Source organism: Pseudorca crassidens, chromosome 3, assembly GCF_039906515.1.
Source record: "Pseudorca crassidens isolate mPseCra1 chromosome 3, mPseCra1.hap1, whole genome shotgun sequence".
NCBI classification, from domain to species: domain Eukaryota; kingdom Metazoa; phylum Chordata; class Mammalia; order Artiodactyla; family Delphinidae; genus Pseudorca; species Pseudorca crassidens.
In genome coordinates this window covers 64,390,526-64,410,502 of record NC_090298.1, presented here as the reverse complement: position 1 = coordinate 64,410,502, position 19,977 = coordinate 64,390,526, and the positions used below count along the sequence as shown (strand labels likewise).

The 19,977-nt window shown below is 40.6% G+C and overlaps 1 protein-coding gene across 5 annotated transcripts in view; it reads right to left on the bottom strand.

The window, feature by feature from the left end:
* RASGRF2 (Ras protein specific guanine nucleotide releasing factor 2) overlaps positions 1-19,977 on the bottom strand; it is a 230,136-nt gene that overhangs the window by 168,626 nt on the left and 41,533 nt on the right. For all 5 annotated transcript variants that reach the window (XM_067731139.1, XM_067731141.1, XM_067731142.1 and 2 more), the window contains exon 2: positions 123-229. In XM_067731139.1, coding sequence (XP_067587240.1) covers positions 123-229 — 107 coding nt within the window. The remainder of the gene's footprint in view (positions 1-122; positions 230-19,977) is intronic.

Sequence of the window (19,977 nt, the reverse complement as noted above, 5' to 3'; positions counted from 1 at the left end):
GAGGAGGAACCAAGGGGAAACCCATCTTGGAATTGCAAGTTCATCCAAAACTACCGCTGATGGTGAAACCCCCAGGCAAGACTCAGACAATCCAGTGTCACAGAGAGGATTTGCGCCCATACCTGGCTTGGTGAATGGCCTCCATCCACTCTTTACCGTCCTGCTCCTCCTCACAGCGCAGCTCTAGTGGTTTCTGACCTTCGTGGCCAAAAAGAACAGTAAAGTAATACTGGAAAGAAAAACAAACAAAGTTATGTTTTATTTTTCAGGCATAACAGCATAACAACATGATATTTCCCTACAAAGGCTATATGTTTACAAAATGCATCAGCATTACATAAATCATATTTCAAAGTGTAATGACACTCCCAGCCCACTTGGCAATGACTTTCTACCTAGAAGATACCATAGGATGCATCTTAACACCCCTCAGTAAGATTCAACTCACAATATCTCAGATACAGAAAAGGTATTTGATAAAATTCTACACAAACACACAATTAGAATTCTTTGCAAACTCCAAAGTGAAATTTCTGAACCTGATAAAGGATATCAAGCAGAAACTTACTACAAACATTTTAGCTAATGGTGAACTATTACAAGCAACCCTTCTAAAATCAAAAATAAGAAAAAATGGCGATTATCACCACTTGTATTTACGAATTCTGTCTGGAGGGCAGCATAGAAAAATAAAGGAAAAAAGAAATGGAAAACAAGGGGGAAAAGTCATTTTGCACAGATGATGTGTCTACATTAAAAATTCATTGAAAAACTATTAAATAAGAACATCCCTCAAAATTGTTGAATATAAAATCAATACACGAAAATTTATTGCACTGTGATACAACATCAACAAATAGGAAACAATTTTGAAAACACAGCATTTGCAATAGCAAAGAAATATAAATGATGAACCTAAGAAAATAAGTTTACCACCTCTAAAGAGTAAATTACTCTATAATTTCTATGTATTCTAATAAAATTACCAATAGGTTTTCTTTGGGTGGAATTTGACAAAAGTGAATCTAGAATCTGAGCTAGGGACAGGAGAAGCTGTCGCTTTAAACCAGTCTATTTGAGGCTAGACATATTAATACCAAACTGAGACTGTCTGGGAAGGAAATATGACTGGAGAACTTTTGATTTTATGAGAATTATCAGCAAATACACTGGGCCTGCTCAAGACTTCATCCTGGGGCACAAAAAGGACCAGCCCCACACAGCTGCTCTGAGACAGAAAACCAAAGACAAAACCTGAGTTTTTTCTGTTGTCCCACCTTCCCATCCTACCCCCAAATTTCTCTTTATTCAATGTGACTGTTACATACTCATTTTCTTCAAATGAATTAAAAACCTTCAGGACAAAAGCTTTTAGTCTATAAAAAACATTGAATCACTATGATATACACCAAAACTAACATAATATTGTAAATCAACTATAACTTCAATTAAAAAACCTTCAGGACAATAATCCTAGAGATAAATTCTTAAAGATCCTAGAATTTTTGGCACATTTTTACAAAAAAGGAAAAAAACTGGCTAAGAGACCTCGTGTTACTTGTGCATAAACCATCAGCCAACGAAGGACATGTCTGTGAGATAATCCACCGCAACTCCCCAAGGACAGTCCTTAGCCCCGTAAATGACAAGCTGTCTTTAATTCTTAAACCTCTCGAACAGCCAGAGGACTAAATGCTATGAACTAGGGGGAAATAATCTGATGAAAAGGCCACTAAGAATGGGAAGAATTGACTTTAGCACTGTATTCAATAAAGCTCCATTTAAATTTGAGAGGAAAGGAGTCGAAACTCAACAAAATAACAGATCAGTGGCTTAAAGGGCAATCCTATAAGTGATGGCATTTCAGCAACAGCTGGTTACCAGCCAAAGGCCAGATGCCCCGTCCAGGAAGAGGAAACATTTAATGAACCTGATATTGAAAGGCTGCAACCAGCACCTCAACAGCAGCTGCTGCTCGGGAACCCAATTAAAAGCCACCTTTAAAAGACAGCAAGGTAATTATATTAGCAGAGTACATCCAAAGGTTAGACTATGTCTCAGGCGTGACAATGATGGAAAAAGTTTTGAGAAGTACTGGTTACGTTTCCAGGAGTTCAAATTCAGCTCAACCACAAATACTCAAACACTGCCTCTACATGTACCTGCAAATTATTCAACTTAAGCCATTCATCAAAAAGTTTTCTTTGTGTATTCTGGCCTCATTCTGATATGAACTCAGTATACCACGGATCTATGTGTCAGGCCTGGGGCTTTAGGGGTCCCCTTGGCGATCAAAAGCATCAGCAGACACCCTTGATGGTACTCTGTGACCTCTGACCTGCCCCACTGCAGGAAACTAGAAGGGGAAGTTCCAAAGTACTGGGTCATCGTGAAGTGCAAGGAAGAATTAAAACAGTGATGACCTTGTTTATGTCTTTAAATTCAACATCTACAATGGCAGTGAGCTTCCCTTCTTTTTCTCCTTGGATAGGTTCACCTATTCCCAAATACATTTTTCCAGGCAGATGCTCTCCCAGTGCCCGCCTCCATATTTGTGCCATTAGCCAGCATTTCAATCAAGTCTAAACCTGAACTCACTCATTACCTTCCCTCCCTCCCTCCCACCTCCTAATGCTCCTCCTTGTACCTGCTGCCCTCGCAGCTATTCCTTCTCCACTTGTGTTTTCTCTGTCAAGTACGTCTTTGTCCAACAGTTGTCCCAGCTAGGAACCCCAAAGCCACCCTCAACTTCTCCCTCTTATCAGCCCCACATTGGGTGTCACCAATGCTCCCTCCTGAGACTCTCTTCTGGCTTTTATTATCCCTCACCTAGATTACTGTAACAGCTTTATCACAGATGAAAATGACAGATATGACAACTTTGAAATACTTTCCAACTGAGACTGCTTTATCTTATAGCTGGTCTCTCTCCTTCGTTACATCTCAGCTGCTATTACAGCCCAAAGTGGGAGGTTAATGGCCTCTCTGGAAGTAGGACTGGATGACCTAGGGGAGGTCCCAGTGAGTTGTGAACACAAGAAGAAATGTGGAAGAGAAGTAGTGGTGGATGTGGGTAAGAAGGCGGAAGGCAGCAGAGACACATATGGTACAGCTTCTCCCCACTTGAGCCTAAAATCTCAGAGAAGACTGAGGACCTAGAAGGGTTGATGACAAAACCAAAAGCCGAGGAACTTCCATACCACTTTCCTTTTGGAGCAACAGAGGATGTCATCTCACGTGATGTTCTCTTGCCCCACTCCCACCCTCATGACAACGTGGGGTGGTGACCCCATGGGTAATGACCGTATCATGTAAATCAGTAAAACTGTGTCACAGCGGTTAGGTAAAGACAGGGCCTAAGTTTTGAGTTTAGCTATCCAGAGCCCCCCGAGTATTCAAGTGGTGTGATGTCTCTGAGGGTACCATGGAGGACTGTAGAGGGAAGGGGGCTATCAGACCTCATGGGGTGGGGGGGCGGTGGGCTCTGCAGCCCCAGTAAGAGCCAAGGTGTGGCCGTGTAAGCAAAACGGACACCTGGACCCTGACTGACCTGAGAGAGCGTGACCGCAAGTTACAGCAGCCATACACTTTAGCAACAGATGACCAAGGCAGAGCCAGAACAACACCAGACCCCAGTCAGCACCAGCAAGGACCGCCCCCCAACCTCTGATAAACACACACATACAACCTCAAGGGCGTGGGACCCCCCACTTACTGAGACACCATCTTCGTGAGGCACAGAAGAGAGAATGCATTACTTTTTACATGATTGGAGCAGACTGAATTTACTACTCTCAGCTAAATGCAGGTTCTCTTTTCTCCACTTACTAAGTGGGGAAGGGGTCTTAAGGAGAAAGTCTGGTCAACTTTAAGGAAAAAAATGTTTTTGAACATCTAAGTGCAGTGAGGGTAACTCTACAACCCTGTCCGCAGTCTTACCCAGCTCCCTCCAGCCCAAACAAGGTGGCCAGAGTTCTCTTCCTAAAAGATAAATCTGAGCTTTCGTATCCGCTTACAAACCCTCGCTGGTATTCTCAAACACCCACACCAACTGGCCCCATTCTCCATTTTTAACCTCATTTCTGCTTCTTTCCTACAAAGTACACCACACTCCAGCCAATCAACCCATCACTCCCCCAAGAAGACAGACAAGCTGTTTCCTCAGCCTCATGCTACTGACAGAGTATGGTCTCCAGAGTCACCAAACCTGGGTGCGAATCCTGAGTCCTCCAAGTGGTAACTCTGAGACCTTGGGCAGGTCATGCAACCTTTCTGAGACTGAGTTTCCCCTGGTCAATGAGAGGATAGAGAGGAAAGAGACCTTACAGGATTGATTAGCTGACATGCAGTGCCTGCACCCAGAAGGCACTTAACAAATGTTAATTCCCTTCCGTCTCAGTGCATCTCTGTCTTGACTTTCTTCATCTCCAGTCCCTTCTCCACCTACACACTCTTATTGAACTTTCATGACTCATGTCACGAACCATCAATTCTGCTAAGAATCTTTCCCAGGCACCGTCTGGCAAAAAGGAGTCCCTCTCTCCTCTGGCAATAACCCCATGCACATTGTTCTCACATCACCTTAGAGTTGTCCATGCATGTGTCTCTCTTCCTTGCAGGACTTGTCCCTTTGTACCCTTGATCTTAGCACTGTGCTGGGCACACACAAATCCCTCAATAATGTTTGGTGAATAAATGATCATCAGTAAAGAAACATGAGGTATAGTTAACCTAATAAATTTGCTTCAAACAGCCACACATGACAATTTCATGACTATATAATCACATCCAGGTAGACATCCAGAGAAAAGATTCAGAAAGGTCCTGAAAGCTACCAAATACATACTTTTATAAGACAGAACATTATGATGTTCTTTACAACCCCCTAGACAAGCAATAAGAACAGATACTGTAGGTTGGCAGATTCACCAAAGGGTCTTACCTCTTACCTACAATAACCATAAAATGCCAGAAAGACAGCATAATGAACAGATCTATGAAATGTAAATGTTCAGGGTCTCATTGGTATCTATTGAAGCTTTATATGAATTTTCATTTTTCAATTGTCTGGTTTTTATTATAATGCATTTGCTGCTGTTTATGCTATGTGTTTTTGCAGAAAGAACAAATGTAACCCAATATGAGAACACAAGCTCACTTAAAACTCTGGTCCTCAGGCTTCTGCAAGTTAACAAGTTTATAGCTAAAACAGTGGCGGTTGCTGGAGGATGGTATTATAGGACCACTTCCACATTCTACATTTCTGTATTGTTTGAATCATTTACCATAAAGACATAAAGCTATGTAGCCAACAAAAACATGCTCATTCCATTTTCAAATTGAGTCATTTATAATAAACACATATAACTATATAATCAGTGATAAATATAGTATCCATTTTCAAAACTATGTCTAGGTTTTTATAATACTACTTATATACCCAGAAAAAGTAAATGATGTTGGTCAAATCAATGATGTTCAAAAGAAGATTAAAAACCACTGTGGGTTTTATTAAAGTATTTGGCAGAAAAAATAATCTCTTTTAAAAAGAACTGCTGTGCCATATGTATTATTATTTTGATGGTACTTCAGGGTTTTAAATTATTACATATGTTGTTGACATTTTTCAGTTTCAGCTTAAGAGAACTAAAACCAATGCTCTCTGCAGCCTTTGAGGCAGAAAATCCTCCTCGAATCCTCTTCCCACACTTGGCTCCTATCTGGGAGGGATGGGAGGCCCTACAGAACTTGCTATGGTCTCCTCTCCAGAGGCCACATTTCTGACCCTGCGAGTCAGACACTAGATGGGATTTAAAAAAAAAGATGGATGCCTTCCAAATGTTCCCAGCTTGGTGACCTACACACATGGGGCTAATGATCATGAGAACAGAGCAGCCTGGAGTGGCAGTGCCTCTGGGACCACAGCATGGCTCTAAAGCCAGGAGGAGCTCTCAAACCCCACCGGGCCTTGGGGTCTGGCCTTCCTAGTCCCAGGAATGTGAATAACGCTACCGAGTGGCCCTCTGCAGCCCGGAGCACATTCCTCCTGCAGCAGCCCCATGCGTTGCTATGACCATCCACGTCAGTCAGAAGGGAGACTCCAAGTGTCCCTGGATGTGGAGATGGATGAAAACCATGGACAGCACTTCTCCAGTCTAGGTGCATCTCCCAGGCAATAACAAACTCTGTGCTCATGTTAATCTTGCTATGATTGATTACCTCCTGCTCTTTCTCCCTTCTCCCCTTCTTCTTTCTGTAACTGCTTGTAGAGTGGAAGTGAAATGCATTTTAAACATTTGATACATTTGACGAAACTGAGCTTTATGTGCCCTTATATTAATTTTCACTCCTAGGAGTTTAACTTCACCCAAACTGATAACTATCTTTACCATTCACAGGAACTTCAATTAATGTTCCTTGTATGTGACTGGCCCTCTGTGAGAGAAAAGTATCCCACCCCTGAGCCCTAGAGGCAAAGACAGATCGCTCTAAATCTGATTTGCTGTCACTAACCTGGCAGTGTGTGAGAGAGAGATAAGAGAAGACAGACTGAAAATAACATTCAGGTGGGCATAAAAAAAGGGGAAATATGTCATGTTTTTTGATACCATCCCCTCCCCTCCTCCTCCTGGCATTCCTACTCTTTTGTATTTCCTGCCATTGAAAGGTTACTTGCAAGGGACTTCTCTGCCCACTGCACCTGGTCACCACTGTGCCAGCTGATGGGGCACACACTGAAGAAGAAAAGCCTAAAGCATTATATCCTGGACCCAGCACCATTGGTCTCTGGAAGAGAAATCATTTCACTCTCCTGCCTCAGGGACTGTTTTTATATAGTAGGATCATTTCTTGACCACAACTCTATCTCATGGGTACTTTTAGCTCCAAAGATGACTCTGTGTAAATTAAAGGAGACCGTATTTTCCAACTACTTCATAGACTCCATCTTTTCATATCATGGTTACACACTGAAGCTCATTCATTTTTTTTTAAATTCATTGGTTTATCTATTTGTTTATTTGGTCCTCATTGCTGTGTGCAGGCTTTCTCTAGTTGTGGTGGTGCGCGGGCTTCTCATTGCGGTGGCCTCTCCCGTTGTGGAGCACAGACTCTAGGCATGCAGGCTTCAGTAGTTGTGGCTCGCGGGCTCTAGAGCACAGGCTCAGTAGTTGTGGTGTGTGGGCTTAGTTGCTCTGTGGCATGTGGGATCCTCCCGGACCAGGGAGGCAGATTCCCAACCACTGGCAGGCAGATTTCCAACCACTGCGCTACCAAGGAAGTCCCTGAAGCTCATTCTTTATTGTTAAAACATATGTCAAATCTCCCAACTACTTCCTCCTACTACTTCAAATCTCCTCCTACTTCCTTCCTTTGTTCCTTCTTAGGAACAAAGACTTAAGGTGCTGAAGGCTTTCCCCCTCCCCACTGGTTCACTTTCTTTTCAACTCTGAGATTCAGAGGTCTTGCCATGGGCATATTCACTTCAGTACAAGCCGACTTCACAGATTCATGTCGCACCTGAGCAAGCAGTGTGGTTCCACAGAAGGTGCCCGAGGCTAGTAGGAGGGACATCAGGATTCTGAGTGTGAACTCTGGCAAATTCCTCTCGTGCTGTTTGTTCTTGGGCCAAGTGAAGACAAGGCCACCTCTCCTACTAACCCCAAGGTGAAGATAAAATGCAATAACACACATCAAAGTGTCTTGAAAAGCATGAAGTGTGTCTTGTCATTCCTGTGGTGGTAGAACTGTCAGATCTCACCGGGAAAGCAGTCACCTCGAGTCTGCCTCGGACACCGCACTTATTCCAGCTCTGCAAAACTGGGTAATTCAAGTGTTCCTCCTGCCTTCTCCCCACTGCTCTCCTCAGATAATAATGCATGGGGAAAAAAAATGATGTATTAAAATTATAAACCAGCACACTGGGTACCTGGTAATTAAGAAGAGATCATACTATTTTTATTATGGTGGTTGTTGGTTGTTTTGTTCTTGTGGATTTTTTTTTTTTTGTGGTTGTTTGACAGTCATGATGAAAAGATTTCTAATTTTCCCAAAGGCTTAGAGAAGAGCTGCATTTTGAATTTTCAATGACATGCAAGAATTTGCTAAATGATTTGTCCCAACAGAAGCCAACACACAGACTGTAAACTTGAAACTATGAATAGAGCAGAGTATTAACATGCATAAAATCCACACTACGCTACAATATCAGCATTTAAGAACTGCCTCAGAATGTATTCTTCTATTAAACATATTTAAATGGACAGGAATTGAACTTAGAATCCAGCTTAAGGAGTAAGAGTTTGACTGCCTCCTACTGTGGTTTTCTACCACAACAGGAAAAATACATTGTGTCTGGCTTCCAAATTTCAGAGAGAAGTGAGGCAAATTAAACTGTGCCAAGGGGTCAGAAAGCCTGTCATTTTAAGAATGGCTAAAAGAACTTGATATATTTGGATGCACTTCAAATCTTTGAAAGATCATCATATAAAAATTGCAACAGAGAAACTTTCAGCAACCAAGGGATCTGAGCTCCCATAAATCACCAGTTATACTGAAATTTATGAAAAAGGAAGCATGATACATGGTGGCTTAAGTCATCATCCCTGACTCACAGGAAAAGGCAATGATTCCTCTTCATGTTTTGTTACATTCTCACTTAAGTGCATTTCTCTTATATTACCACTCCAGACAGGGACAGATGTTATTGACGATAACATTTGATCTTTGTGACTGGCTTCACCCCATCCCCAGTCCTCCTGTTTACTTACTATCTTTAAAGAGAGACATCTAACTCATGTCTGCCTAGAGCCACCGACTGAGCACACTTGTGAATTCAGTCACCAATGTCACAGCCTTCTCCTACAGCAAGGCAGCTAAACTTTAGCACCATTCCAGTGTCCATTCTATCCTGGCCTCTCCTGAACTAGTCTGGAACTTCTAACTTCACATGAAACCTCCAAAACCTTTTTACTTCATGCCATCTTCATCACTTTCTCATTTCAACCATTGGTTTACTTTTTTCCCATTTGCCAACCATATTCTCATTTGTGTAAAAGTACGTACAGTGAAAATGTATGCTGTTAACACCTAGGTTAGTTAGTCCCACTTAGCAGAGAAGAGAATACTTCAACAAAGAGATTTGAGTAGGTGTGGAGTTCCCCTGCTGCTGCAAGGAAATTTTTTGAGGTGCTCTGTCAAAGAGGGACAATGGTTATGCCGAAAAGTGGGCAGGGGAAATATGTCTAATGAGACCAACTTCAGATTTATCCTGTGTAGCTCCAGAAGGCGCAAATAGGAATAAAAGGTTAAAGTGAGAGATTTGGAAGACCTTTCTAAAAACGGGATGGGATACTGCTGCCAGCTGACCATATCTCAATGGTGTTTAGAAAGGGATTCCTGCCCTTGGAAAACAGAACCAGATGGCCTCTAATATCCCACAGTATCAAAATCCTCTAGTAGCTGTAACATACTCTAGAATTTTACCATTAAGGTATGCAATAGATGAGGCACATAAACAACGGTTAGACCACCGTTCTGATTTTGCTGTTCAATATCTCAGTTTTTATTGCATGGCAATTTACCAAAGTGGGAGTAAAAGGAAATACAGGTCTAAATAAAGAAATAATTAGTGCCTTTGAAGAGGTAAAGTCTTTTATGACATTGTGCCTGGTTTATATTGATAATCATCAGTTACACTTATCAGGTCAACTAAGAACCACTGTTGCACTGATCGTTTTTAGTCAGAAGCATTGGGTTCGTAACAATACAAAACTGACAGAAAGAGTCCTTTGAAATCTTATTTCATTTTTTACATTTTAAGTGCTAACTACTCAGCAATAATTATTAGCACTTTAATTCATTGAGCAAACCTCAAAGATGGAAGCCCTAATAATAATGATAATCAAATAACAATGATCAAATGCATAGCTCATGAATCAAAAACTGGATAATATAAAAAGATTAATTTAATTAATTAATTTAATTAGTTTATTTATTTAATAAATAAAGAAGTTTTCTAAATCAATAAGAAAAAGCCAAATATCCTAATAGAAATGTGAGAAAAGAAACAGAATATTCATTTGCCCACAAACAAAACAAAAATTGACACAAATAGGTGAAAATATGAAAAAGAAATGCATATTAGTACACTAAGACTATCTTTTCAAATTGCAATTTTTTAAATAATAAAATCCAGAGTTAGGAAGTGTAATGTGCTGATTGAAATAAAAATGGTTACAAACTTTGTGGAGATGGTTGGCAATTTATATCACAGACTTTAAGCTATTCTCTGATACTAATGAAATCATTAAAAATACATTCAAAGACTTATGTCTAAGAATGTTTATAGCATCACTAACAATAATAAGTGTCCAAAAATAGGGGACAAATTAAATTATGGGATATTTAAACTGGAACACTCTGAGCAATTAGATTAATAATCACACTCTGTAAGAAAATTTTCAGGCTAGCCTCTGAACTATGCATAACAGGAAAAATTCCAAGGAACCCTGTGAAAAGTAACAGCTACAAGACTGAAAAGACTGATCAAAGATTTCAGCTACTACCCGCCTCAGGAAGACAGAGTCTAGAAATTGAGTCTGCCAAGTAAGCTGCGCGCTAGAATAAAAATGAACATTCTTCAAAGGAAAACAACATAATCCAGAGTCTTTAAAATGTATTATCCAATATGTCCAATATATGCTAAAAGATCAGTAGGGAAAAAACAACAGGAAAACTAGGGCCATAATCCTGAGAAAATATGACACAGATGTTGAAATTAGCAGACAGAACTCCAAAGCAGTTATGTAAAATGTAGACAAAGGAAAAGAGAGTTATAATGAGAACACAGATGGGGAATCTCAGCAAAGAAATGGAATTCTAAAAAAGGAGCAAATGGAAATTTTAGAAATGAAAAGCATAACAACTGAAATGAAAAAATTTAATGGATAAACATAATTGCAGATTAGAGACTGCTGTTTCCAATGAAAGGGTAAACGTAGTAAACCTGCCACAAAGAAGACAGTTGATCTCCTTAAAAATGGTACCATATGAAGGCTCAGTGTTGATCTCTATTGCTGTCAGTTTGGACATTTAGCACAACAAGAGCTAGATCGGTCTTAGTAAGAATAAACTTATTATGTTGGGCCCATGAGTAGCCTCCCTCTCTGCCACAATGGTCATTTTGTTCATATGCTCATTGTATCAGCACTGGGGTGACCAGTGACACACATTATCTGAAACAAAGTGGCCTGGTCAGTTTGTCGATTTGGTCGTTTTGTGCCAAGTAAACTGCCTGCTAGAATAAGAAATGAACACTCTGCAGAGGAAAATAGAATAGAATAGAATCCAGAGTCTTTAAATCTCTCTAGTGGATGCTGCAGAGACTGTCGCACTTGGGGCTCACTCCTATTTGTCCATCCACATGCTTCTACTCAGGTCTTGCTATCCCCAAACTTCTAATCCTTTTCCTTCCAGGTCTTTGATGCCAGCCAGAACATTCACCACTTCCCATAAGTTTGTATATGTTTGAGTCTCAGACGACTTCTCTTCCCACACAAAGTGGATGATCAGGGGCACAGCCTGATAGTCTACCCATTGGGAGAACTTCTCATCACAGTCTTTCAAGGCCATTTGGAGCTGACCCATCCGCAACCCAAGCTTGGGCTTTTCCCTTTTCCTTCATTGAGTTGTACAGGATCCCCTATACAGCCACAGGCATTAGCTGAGAAAGGGGTGCTGGTGTAACAGTGGTGGACGCCGTGGAGGTAAAAAGTAAAAATTGTGTGTCAGAGTTGTCCCACCACAGGCTGAAATGGTTGGACCTTTATACCACTGCCTCACTCAGTCACTGAATGTGGGCTGCTTCAGGAAGAGTGTAATCTTGGACAAGGCAGCTCTCTGCAGCTGTAGTAGACTCTGAAGGAGCTGACAGCTAGAGATTGTCTGCTGACCAACTCCCTGCAGCTGGGTAGCAACTCTTTCTTTGAAGGGGGATCTGGCTGATGCACCTCCATGCCTAGCAAAATCTCAAATGTCCTTCAACAGGTGAATAATAATGTGGTACATTAGTACAATGGAAAACTATTCAGCAAGAAATAAATAACTGCTGATACTCAAATAAACGTGTATGAATCTCCCCATAAACTATTAATAATTATACAGGAAAAAGCAACTTTGGTGAAGAACTCTGGCAGACACCACCATAACCAAATGAATAAGCTAAAGAAAAATTATGAATTTATACCTATGGAAAGGGAGAGAGAGAGAGAGAAAGTAAATGGGGCAAAGTATTCATACCTACTGAATCTGGGTAAAGGACATACAGGAGTTCTTTGTACTACTCTTGCAATTTTACTAAAGTTTGAGATAATGACAAAATTTGAAGTTTTTTAAAAGTTAGGTTGCTAGAAGGCAAATTCACAGTCATATCTCCACATATCTAAGGATCTGCTGTAAAAGTTCGGTTACACTATAACATTTCCATTGACAGGAGAAAAGGTCAGTAAGTCAAAAAAGCAGGATTTAGAGCGATAGATGGAATGCAACTAACCATTTACTCTAAAAGAAAAATAAATATATGTAACATCTATTTATTTATAATATGTATGTTTGTAAACAGATAAAGAAATATATTGAAAACACGTACTAAATGAAGAAAACGTAAAAGCAAATCCCATCATCCAGTAATTCTACTTCCTAGAGAAACACTCAAAGAGCACATACAAAGATGTTCATTGCAATACTGTTTTAAGAGCCAGAAAAAGACCACAATCTAAATATCTATCAATAAAAGGATAGCTAAATACACTATAGTAAACCATGAATAAGTAGTTTAAAAAAATGAGTTCTACATGTACCAACATTTATAGGAAAGGCAATAAAAGCAAGCTAGAGAATACAGAATTAACATTTATGAAAAAGTGTTAATGAGAAAAATGGAAGAAAAAAATGAAAATGTTAACAGTAGTTACCCCTTAGTAATTATTATCTTCTTATTTATACACTTTATGCATTTTTCAAATTAGCCATAATGAGCATATACACTTCAAAGACATAAATATAAATAGTCCTATGAATGGTAAAGATTTGAAAAATACTCAGGGTCAATTAGACATTTTCCTGCTTTAAAACAAAACAAATAATGCTACAGCATCGCAACGTAAAAAAGAGGGCTATATGGTATGCATTTACTTATAAGCAGAAAAATGTACAATGAATTGCTGGAAACATTTATGTAAATAAAAGGACTTGGAGCACATCTGGTGGACATGCCTGGCTATTAAATACCAAAGGAGCGGGATTAGGAAGGGAGCTCAAAATGTTTTCTGAATGTGAACTATTAATGATGGTTTTGCTGGGCCTCTTCCCCCCAAAAAGACTTTTAATATTAAAAATACATTGTCACCTCATCTGTTGATAGCTGAAAGCTTATGGCTGTCAGACATTTAAAAGAAAACGACAATCTCAAATCTCCACAATCAGAATGGCTAAGAATACCAAACTTCAGTCCTGGAAAAGAAAATTCACACATGCACATGTTCATTAGCTACGGCTTTATATTGTTGCTGCTTCTCCAAAAACTCCTCAGAAAGCTAAACCTCTCCCAAATTCTCCAAAGCAGGGTGTCTTTAATTTAGTTTATGCCACACTCTAATTTCTCTTTGAGGGAGACATAGCAAGTAATTCAGCCTATGCCTTATGCATTTGATTCTTTTTTTCATTGTGAAAATACAAGCCAAATGCCACGGCTTTTGTCTACCACCTATGTAAATTATTTACCCCTTTTGAAAAAGTTTATTTTTTGCACATGAAAATAATCACATTAATCATATAGATACAGAAAATATAGAGAAGCAAAACTAGAGGGGGAAATTTATCCATAATCCCAACATCACCCAAAGACAATCATTGTTAAACTTTGATGTATTTCAATACATTCTATTTTCTTTTTTTTTTTTTTTTTTTTTTGCGGTACGCGGGCCTCTCACTGTTGTGGCCTCTCCCGTTGCGGAGCACAGGCTCCGGACGCGCAGGCTCAGCGGCCATGGCTCACGGGCCCAGCCGCTCCACGGCACGTGGGATCTTCCCGGACCAGGGCACGAACCCGTGTCCCCTGCCTCGGCAGGCGGACTCTCAACCACTGCGCCACCAGGGAAGCCCAATACATTCTATTTTCTAAAAGCCAGTTTAATATAGTTGAGCTCATGCTGCATATGCAATGTTACTCCAGTTTTTTTCAAGTTACATGATAACCTAAATATGTTTCCATGTTACTTAAAATGTGGTAAACATTTATAAAAGCCTGTATAGCATTGCACAGAGAGGATATATTACAGTTTACTTAAATTTATTTGCTTATTTTTGAAACATTTAGAAGGTTTTCAATTATTCCTCATAACATTTTGGTACATAAAATTTTTAATTTGAATATTGAGTTAGTCCATTGATTGAGATTCTCAAGAGTGGACAAAAGATATGAATAGTTTGGGTTTTTTTTTTTTAACTTGTTTTTAGATTTTCTTTAGGGATCTTTACTCCATGTTTGCCAAGGTTGACACAAGGCTGCATCTGACGGGCATGATAGTCAGCTACTCAAACGACAAACAACACTCACACCACAATTCCAGCAACTGAGTGGCCCCATTCGTGAAACTATAACTGGAAATTATAAGCAGTTGAGTATTCCTACCCTCTGGGAGCTGAAACTCTCAGGGGAGCTTCTTTAACCTGGGCAGCATATGATGTTCATGTCTGCATGTTCATGTCTGGGCATAAGAACAGCTAACATCTATTCAGTGCTTAACATACGCCAGGCATTGTACTAAGATTCCTTCTGTACTTTCTCATTTAATTCTCACCATGACTCCATGACTTATTCCCATTTTACAGATAGGGAAATAGGCTTAAAGAAGCATGACAGTCATTCCCAATCCACCAGGGCATGTGCTCTAAGCTGTAGGCCCAGGACAGTAATGGACTCACATTCAACCAAACACACTGCTTCCTATTCTCTGTTGTGAAAGCTTAACACATGGCAAAGCTAGCCAGGTCATATGAGTCTAAAACCCTGGACTCTGACACAAAGGTCTGCTCTGCTGAGCCAACTCACCACAAAGGATGGACCACATGGGAAGGAGAAATAGATGGGCTGGAACCTGGATAGACAGTAGGTATGTCCAGAAAATAAATTCCCAAACATTATCAAGTCTACACAATTTTACCCCTGAATTTTATAATGTTCCTATCTGCTACCCTAACCATTTCTATCCTCATTTCTAGTCTTTATATCAACAGCCCAAGAGACAGCAGGTACCATAAAAAAGGAAAGGAGGGAGGGAGGGAAAAAGAGAAAGGAGGAGGGAGGAAGATATCCACTAAATATTTATCAACCACCTTATTTTAGAAAGTATCATGCTGGTATGTTATACACACACATGCACACACACACACACACACACACACACACACACAAACATACTTATCACTCTCTGGTCTTAAGGACATTACTATTTAGCTAAGGAGCCAAATTAGGCACTCATAAAACAACCGAATAACAATGTAAGACTAAATAACAGTGTAAGGTGTGTCAAAGTGCTAAAAGAAGCTGTATGAAAATGGCAACCATGATCATTCATTTTTTCAGGTTTGAGACAGTTGTTCCTGTATATCAGACCATGCATCCTGATTTTGGCCTATTAGAAAATATTTACCATAGATGAAGACAATAAATGCTATAGGAGATCAGTGCACAAGCATCAAAATACAAATAAGTCGCTCCCCAAGGCCAAGTCCCAGGGGACTAGAGCATCCAGAAAGAAGGACAGTACAGAATATGGGAAGAGTAAGTGTGAAGAAACTGGCAGAAATGAGGCAGAGGTCTCTTATTAGATGTTCCTGGGGAAGTTCGGGGCCTTTAGAACCTCTCCATTACTGCCACTGCCAAGGGATGTGGACACTTCTGCTGCTCTTTCCAGTCATGTCTCCATGTCCTACTCACCCCCTCCCAAATAAGGATGCCCCATCTGATCTGCTTGCTCAGCATTACAGTGGGCTGGTCTCCTCTACGGTGGGGTCACTGCTTTGAAAAACAACATGCAGTCACCCTTCTCTCTCAGTTGTACTTGCAGTTAGGGGAGTAAGGTTAGCAGTCATCACGGAGAGGCGGGTGATCCTGAGGGTTGACTTTTCCGGTCCTGATGCCAGACTCCTTGGGTTCAAGTCCCCTTGATGTCCCTTATGCACTTACACATCCTTAGGCAAGTTGCTCAATATCCCTGTCTTTCAATTTTTGCATCTAAAAATGTGGCTGATTGTTACATCTACCTCACAGAGTTATTGTGAAAATTACCTGAATTCTTCCACGTAAAGAATTTATGTTCATGAAGCTATTTTCACTAACAAATTTGGGTTTGCCCTGCTCTTTATTTGCAGGGCCTGAGTACACAAGGGAAATAGGAAGCTCCTCTTTCAATGTCAAGCTCAGGCCACACTGTCCTACGTAGTCAGGGGGTGAGGCGCACCCAGATTAATAAATCGGCCTTTGTCTCTCATTTGACTGGATATTCTTCTACACATGGTCCATTGGTGATAACCTCAGAGGAGGAAAGGAACACAACCCCCTAACAGAAGGGTTGTAAGGTTGCAACAATTTATCAGATTTTAAAGAGCCACATAAACTACAGAAAATAAATTTTACTCCATAGGCAATAGTGATTTATTATATTTTCTTGGGCTGGAACCATGAGATAATAAAAGCTGTATTTCATAAGAATTAACCCGGCAGTCATACACAACCTTCTGCAGAAAGTCTCTGTATCCATTCAAACCAGGTTCTTAAAGGTTAAAAAAAATCCAGCGCTTATGATTTTTTTCACATTTTCTAGCCAGATTTTTTTTAGCCAGATTTTTAAGAAGTCTGTATTACAGTACTAAATTTCAACAAAACAAGAACTGTGACTCTGATCTCTTAAATCCTACTGCCTGACATATAGTAAGGGCTCCACAATGCTGATTGAATAAATACAAAACAGTATTTACTGTAACCAAAAGAATACCGTGAGAAAGCTGAGTTTGATGGCACAAGTTAAAAATAAAAGGGAAAAAGAAAAAGTGAGGGAGTGTCTGCCCAGCTAACTTCCACCACAGTACGCAGCGGGGGCATCCCGGGAACCGACCCTCTCAGAAGGTGTGCGGTGCCAGAGGGGAGGGGCTGCTCCAGCCTCAGGGCCCAGCTTGAGAAAGGTCCAGGGGAAGAAATGGACCTCTGCACCCCAGGCAAGAAGGGCCTGCTTCACTGTACAGAACCATCTCTCAGGAATCAGAAAAGGTCAGTGTACATTTTCAAGTTGTTGAGCTTGAAAACCAGCAAGTAGGCAAAAGGAAACTCAAGTTCACCTTTCCTTCCAACAAGGGAAAGGATCTTGGGAGCATGTTTTCTGGGAAGAACTGGTCTACCTGAAACCACAATCAGAAACGTTTTGAACAAATAATGTAATTTGTGAAAAAAAAAAGCACATGATTTTGATGGCATCTAATCAGTCAAAATACAAGAAGAGGAAATGGATTAGCTGCTCCAGGGTATGAAACTATTGATTTTAACTCATTTTGCAGCCTCATCCCCATCTACTGTGGACATCTTTCTACTGACTACTCTGACTGGAACACACTTTTGGGGACACCTTTCCACTCTCAAAACTGTTGACGGTTTCAGAAAACCATTTAAATCGAGAAACTGCCACTTTCAAGGGCCCTTCAGTCAGAGTAAGAAGCATCGAAGTGGAATCAAGAAAAGCCTAAAGGGCCATCAAAATAGGATCCCAACAGAAAACTGTGAACCGAGTGTGATTACAGCTCAGAAAACAACAAAATAACCTAAAGTGGAAAAAAAGTAACAGGAAATATCTCAAGACGTTAAAGTAGATGTCACTAGGTGATACAAATTTAAGTAATTTGGGTTCCATGGTCATCTAGTTTTTTAAGGAGCATTTATTTGTTTTTATTGGAAAAACATACAAACATTTAACTAACTAATTACATATTAAAGTCCAAGTTTGTTTTTCAAACTAGGAAACAAAATATAGCATCTAGGGACTTCAGCGGGGGTGTGGTTTGCTATTTAGATCTCACTGGAAATAGTTTCCTTCAAATCTTGAAAACCTTTTATTATCACTCAGGAAATTTTTTTCTTAACTTGGAAGGGACCTTAAAGATTGTCTGATAAAAAACTACCTCATTGTACAGCTGAGGAAACAGTGAATTTCCTAACAAATAGCCAGTCGGGGCAGACCTAGAACTCTGACCCACAGTTCCTGCCTCCTAATCAATGTTCTCTCTAACACTGAGCCTACTTCACCAAGGAAAGTGCCCCTTCCCCTTCCCAGATAGGAAGAAAAAAGCAGTGCAGAAAATCATGTCTCTTCACACCTGGGTATATACCCAAGAGAAAGGAAAATATATGTCTACACAAAGAGTTATATATGAATGTTCACAGCAGCACTATTCATAACAGCCAAAAAGTGGAAACAACTCAAATATCTATCAACTGATGAATGGATAAACAATGTATCCATGGTATATCCATGAAATGGAATATTATTCAGTCATAAAACGGAATGAAGTACTGATACATGCTATATACACACATGGATGAGGCTTGAACCATTGTGCTAAGTGAAAGAAGCCAGTCACAAAGGACTACATACACATAATTCCATTTATATCAAATGTCCAGAATAGGCAAATCCATAGAGACAGAAAGTAAATTAGTGGTTGCCTGGGGCTGGCGGGTAGGGGATGGGAAATTGGGGGAAACTGAATTGTTTTAAAATTCACTGTGGGGATGAGTGCAGCTGAAAACAAATACTAAAAATTTATCAGCAGGCACTGCACTTCTGTTCCAAGTAAAGAATACTGATGATGTCATATTGAGGAGAAAGGAGAAAACAATCATCTATGTAGATTATGATTTCTATCAGGGCATTTATACTTCCGTATTTGCTGCCCTGCTATTGGTTATGCTACCCAAGCTCTGGAACTCCTGCCTCTATCTGTTAAGATGGTAAAGTCTCCAGAGCCATTTCAACTGATGAAATGACCCAAATTAAATAGCTGCATATACCATAACGTGGAAAAAGCCAGCCAAGAGAGCCACCTGCTTTAAAGAACAATACATTATTAAGATGTAAGAAATGAATCTGCCTCAAATGGTTTAACCAAGTAGTTAGGTGTCCAGTGGTTCTCACTCACAAGCCAGCTGGTGGAATGTTGCTATTGGACTGGACATGCAGCCTCATGGCCTCACACCACACCCAAAACAGCCTCTTAGGTGTTTGCCCCAGTTCTTACTCACAGAAAGTCCATGAACTTACTGGGAAATGATCAGTAGGTCAATCACTGCCCGGAAACAAAAGGGCGTGCAAGAAGTAACGTGCCAAACCGTATCTGGTTTCAAATCAAGGAGGAGACCTGAAATCTAAGAACATCTAAAACTCAGTAGCTGAGCATTATTTTCTCTCCCCTGTTCAATGACAGGAAACTGCTCATTGTGTTTAGAGCTCAGCGGCAAATGAGAGCTTTATTCTGGCTACAGGCCTCAAATCATCCCAGAGAACCTTAAATGCTCTGAGGCTCTGACCAGCCTGCCTGCCAACATTAACACAAACACAAGCACACATGTCAGCTCCCAGCTGTCATTTCACCAGCAGCTCTGCAGTAGGCACTCTACTTTCAGGCAGGAATTTTTAAACCAGAGGGTGGGGATGCATACACCTGGCACCCTGTTAGCACCACTGCTCTAAAGCTACATGAGCCCCTCTCTAGGCGAAGCCCCAACTGTTACCTCCAGGATTCTCTTCGAAGACCTAGGACAGGGCTTCCCTGGTGGCGCAGTGGTTGAGAGTCCGCCTGCCGATGCAGGGGACACGGGTTCGTGCCCCGGTCCAGGAAGATCCCACATGCCGCTGAGTGGCTGGGCCCGTG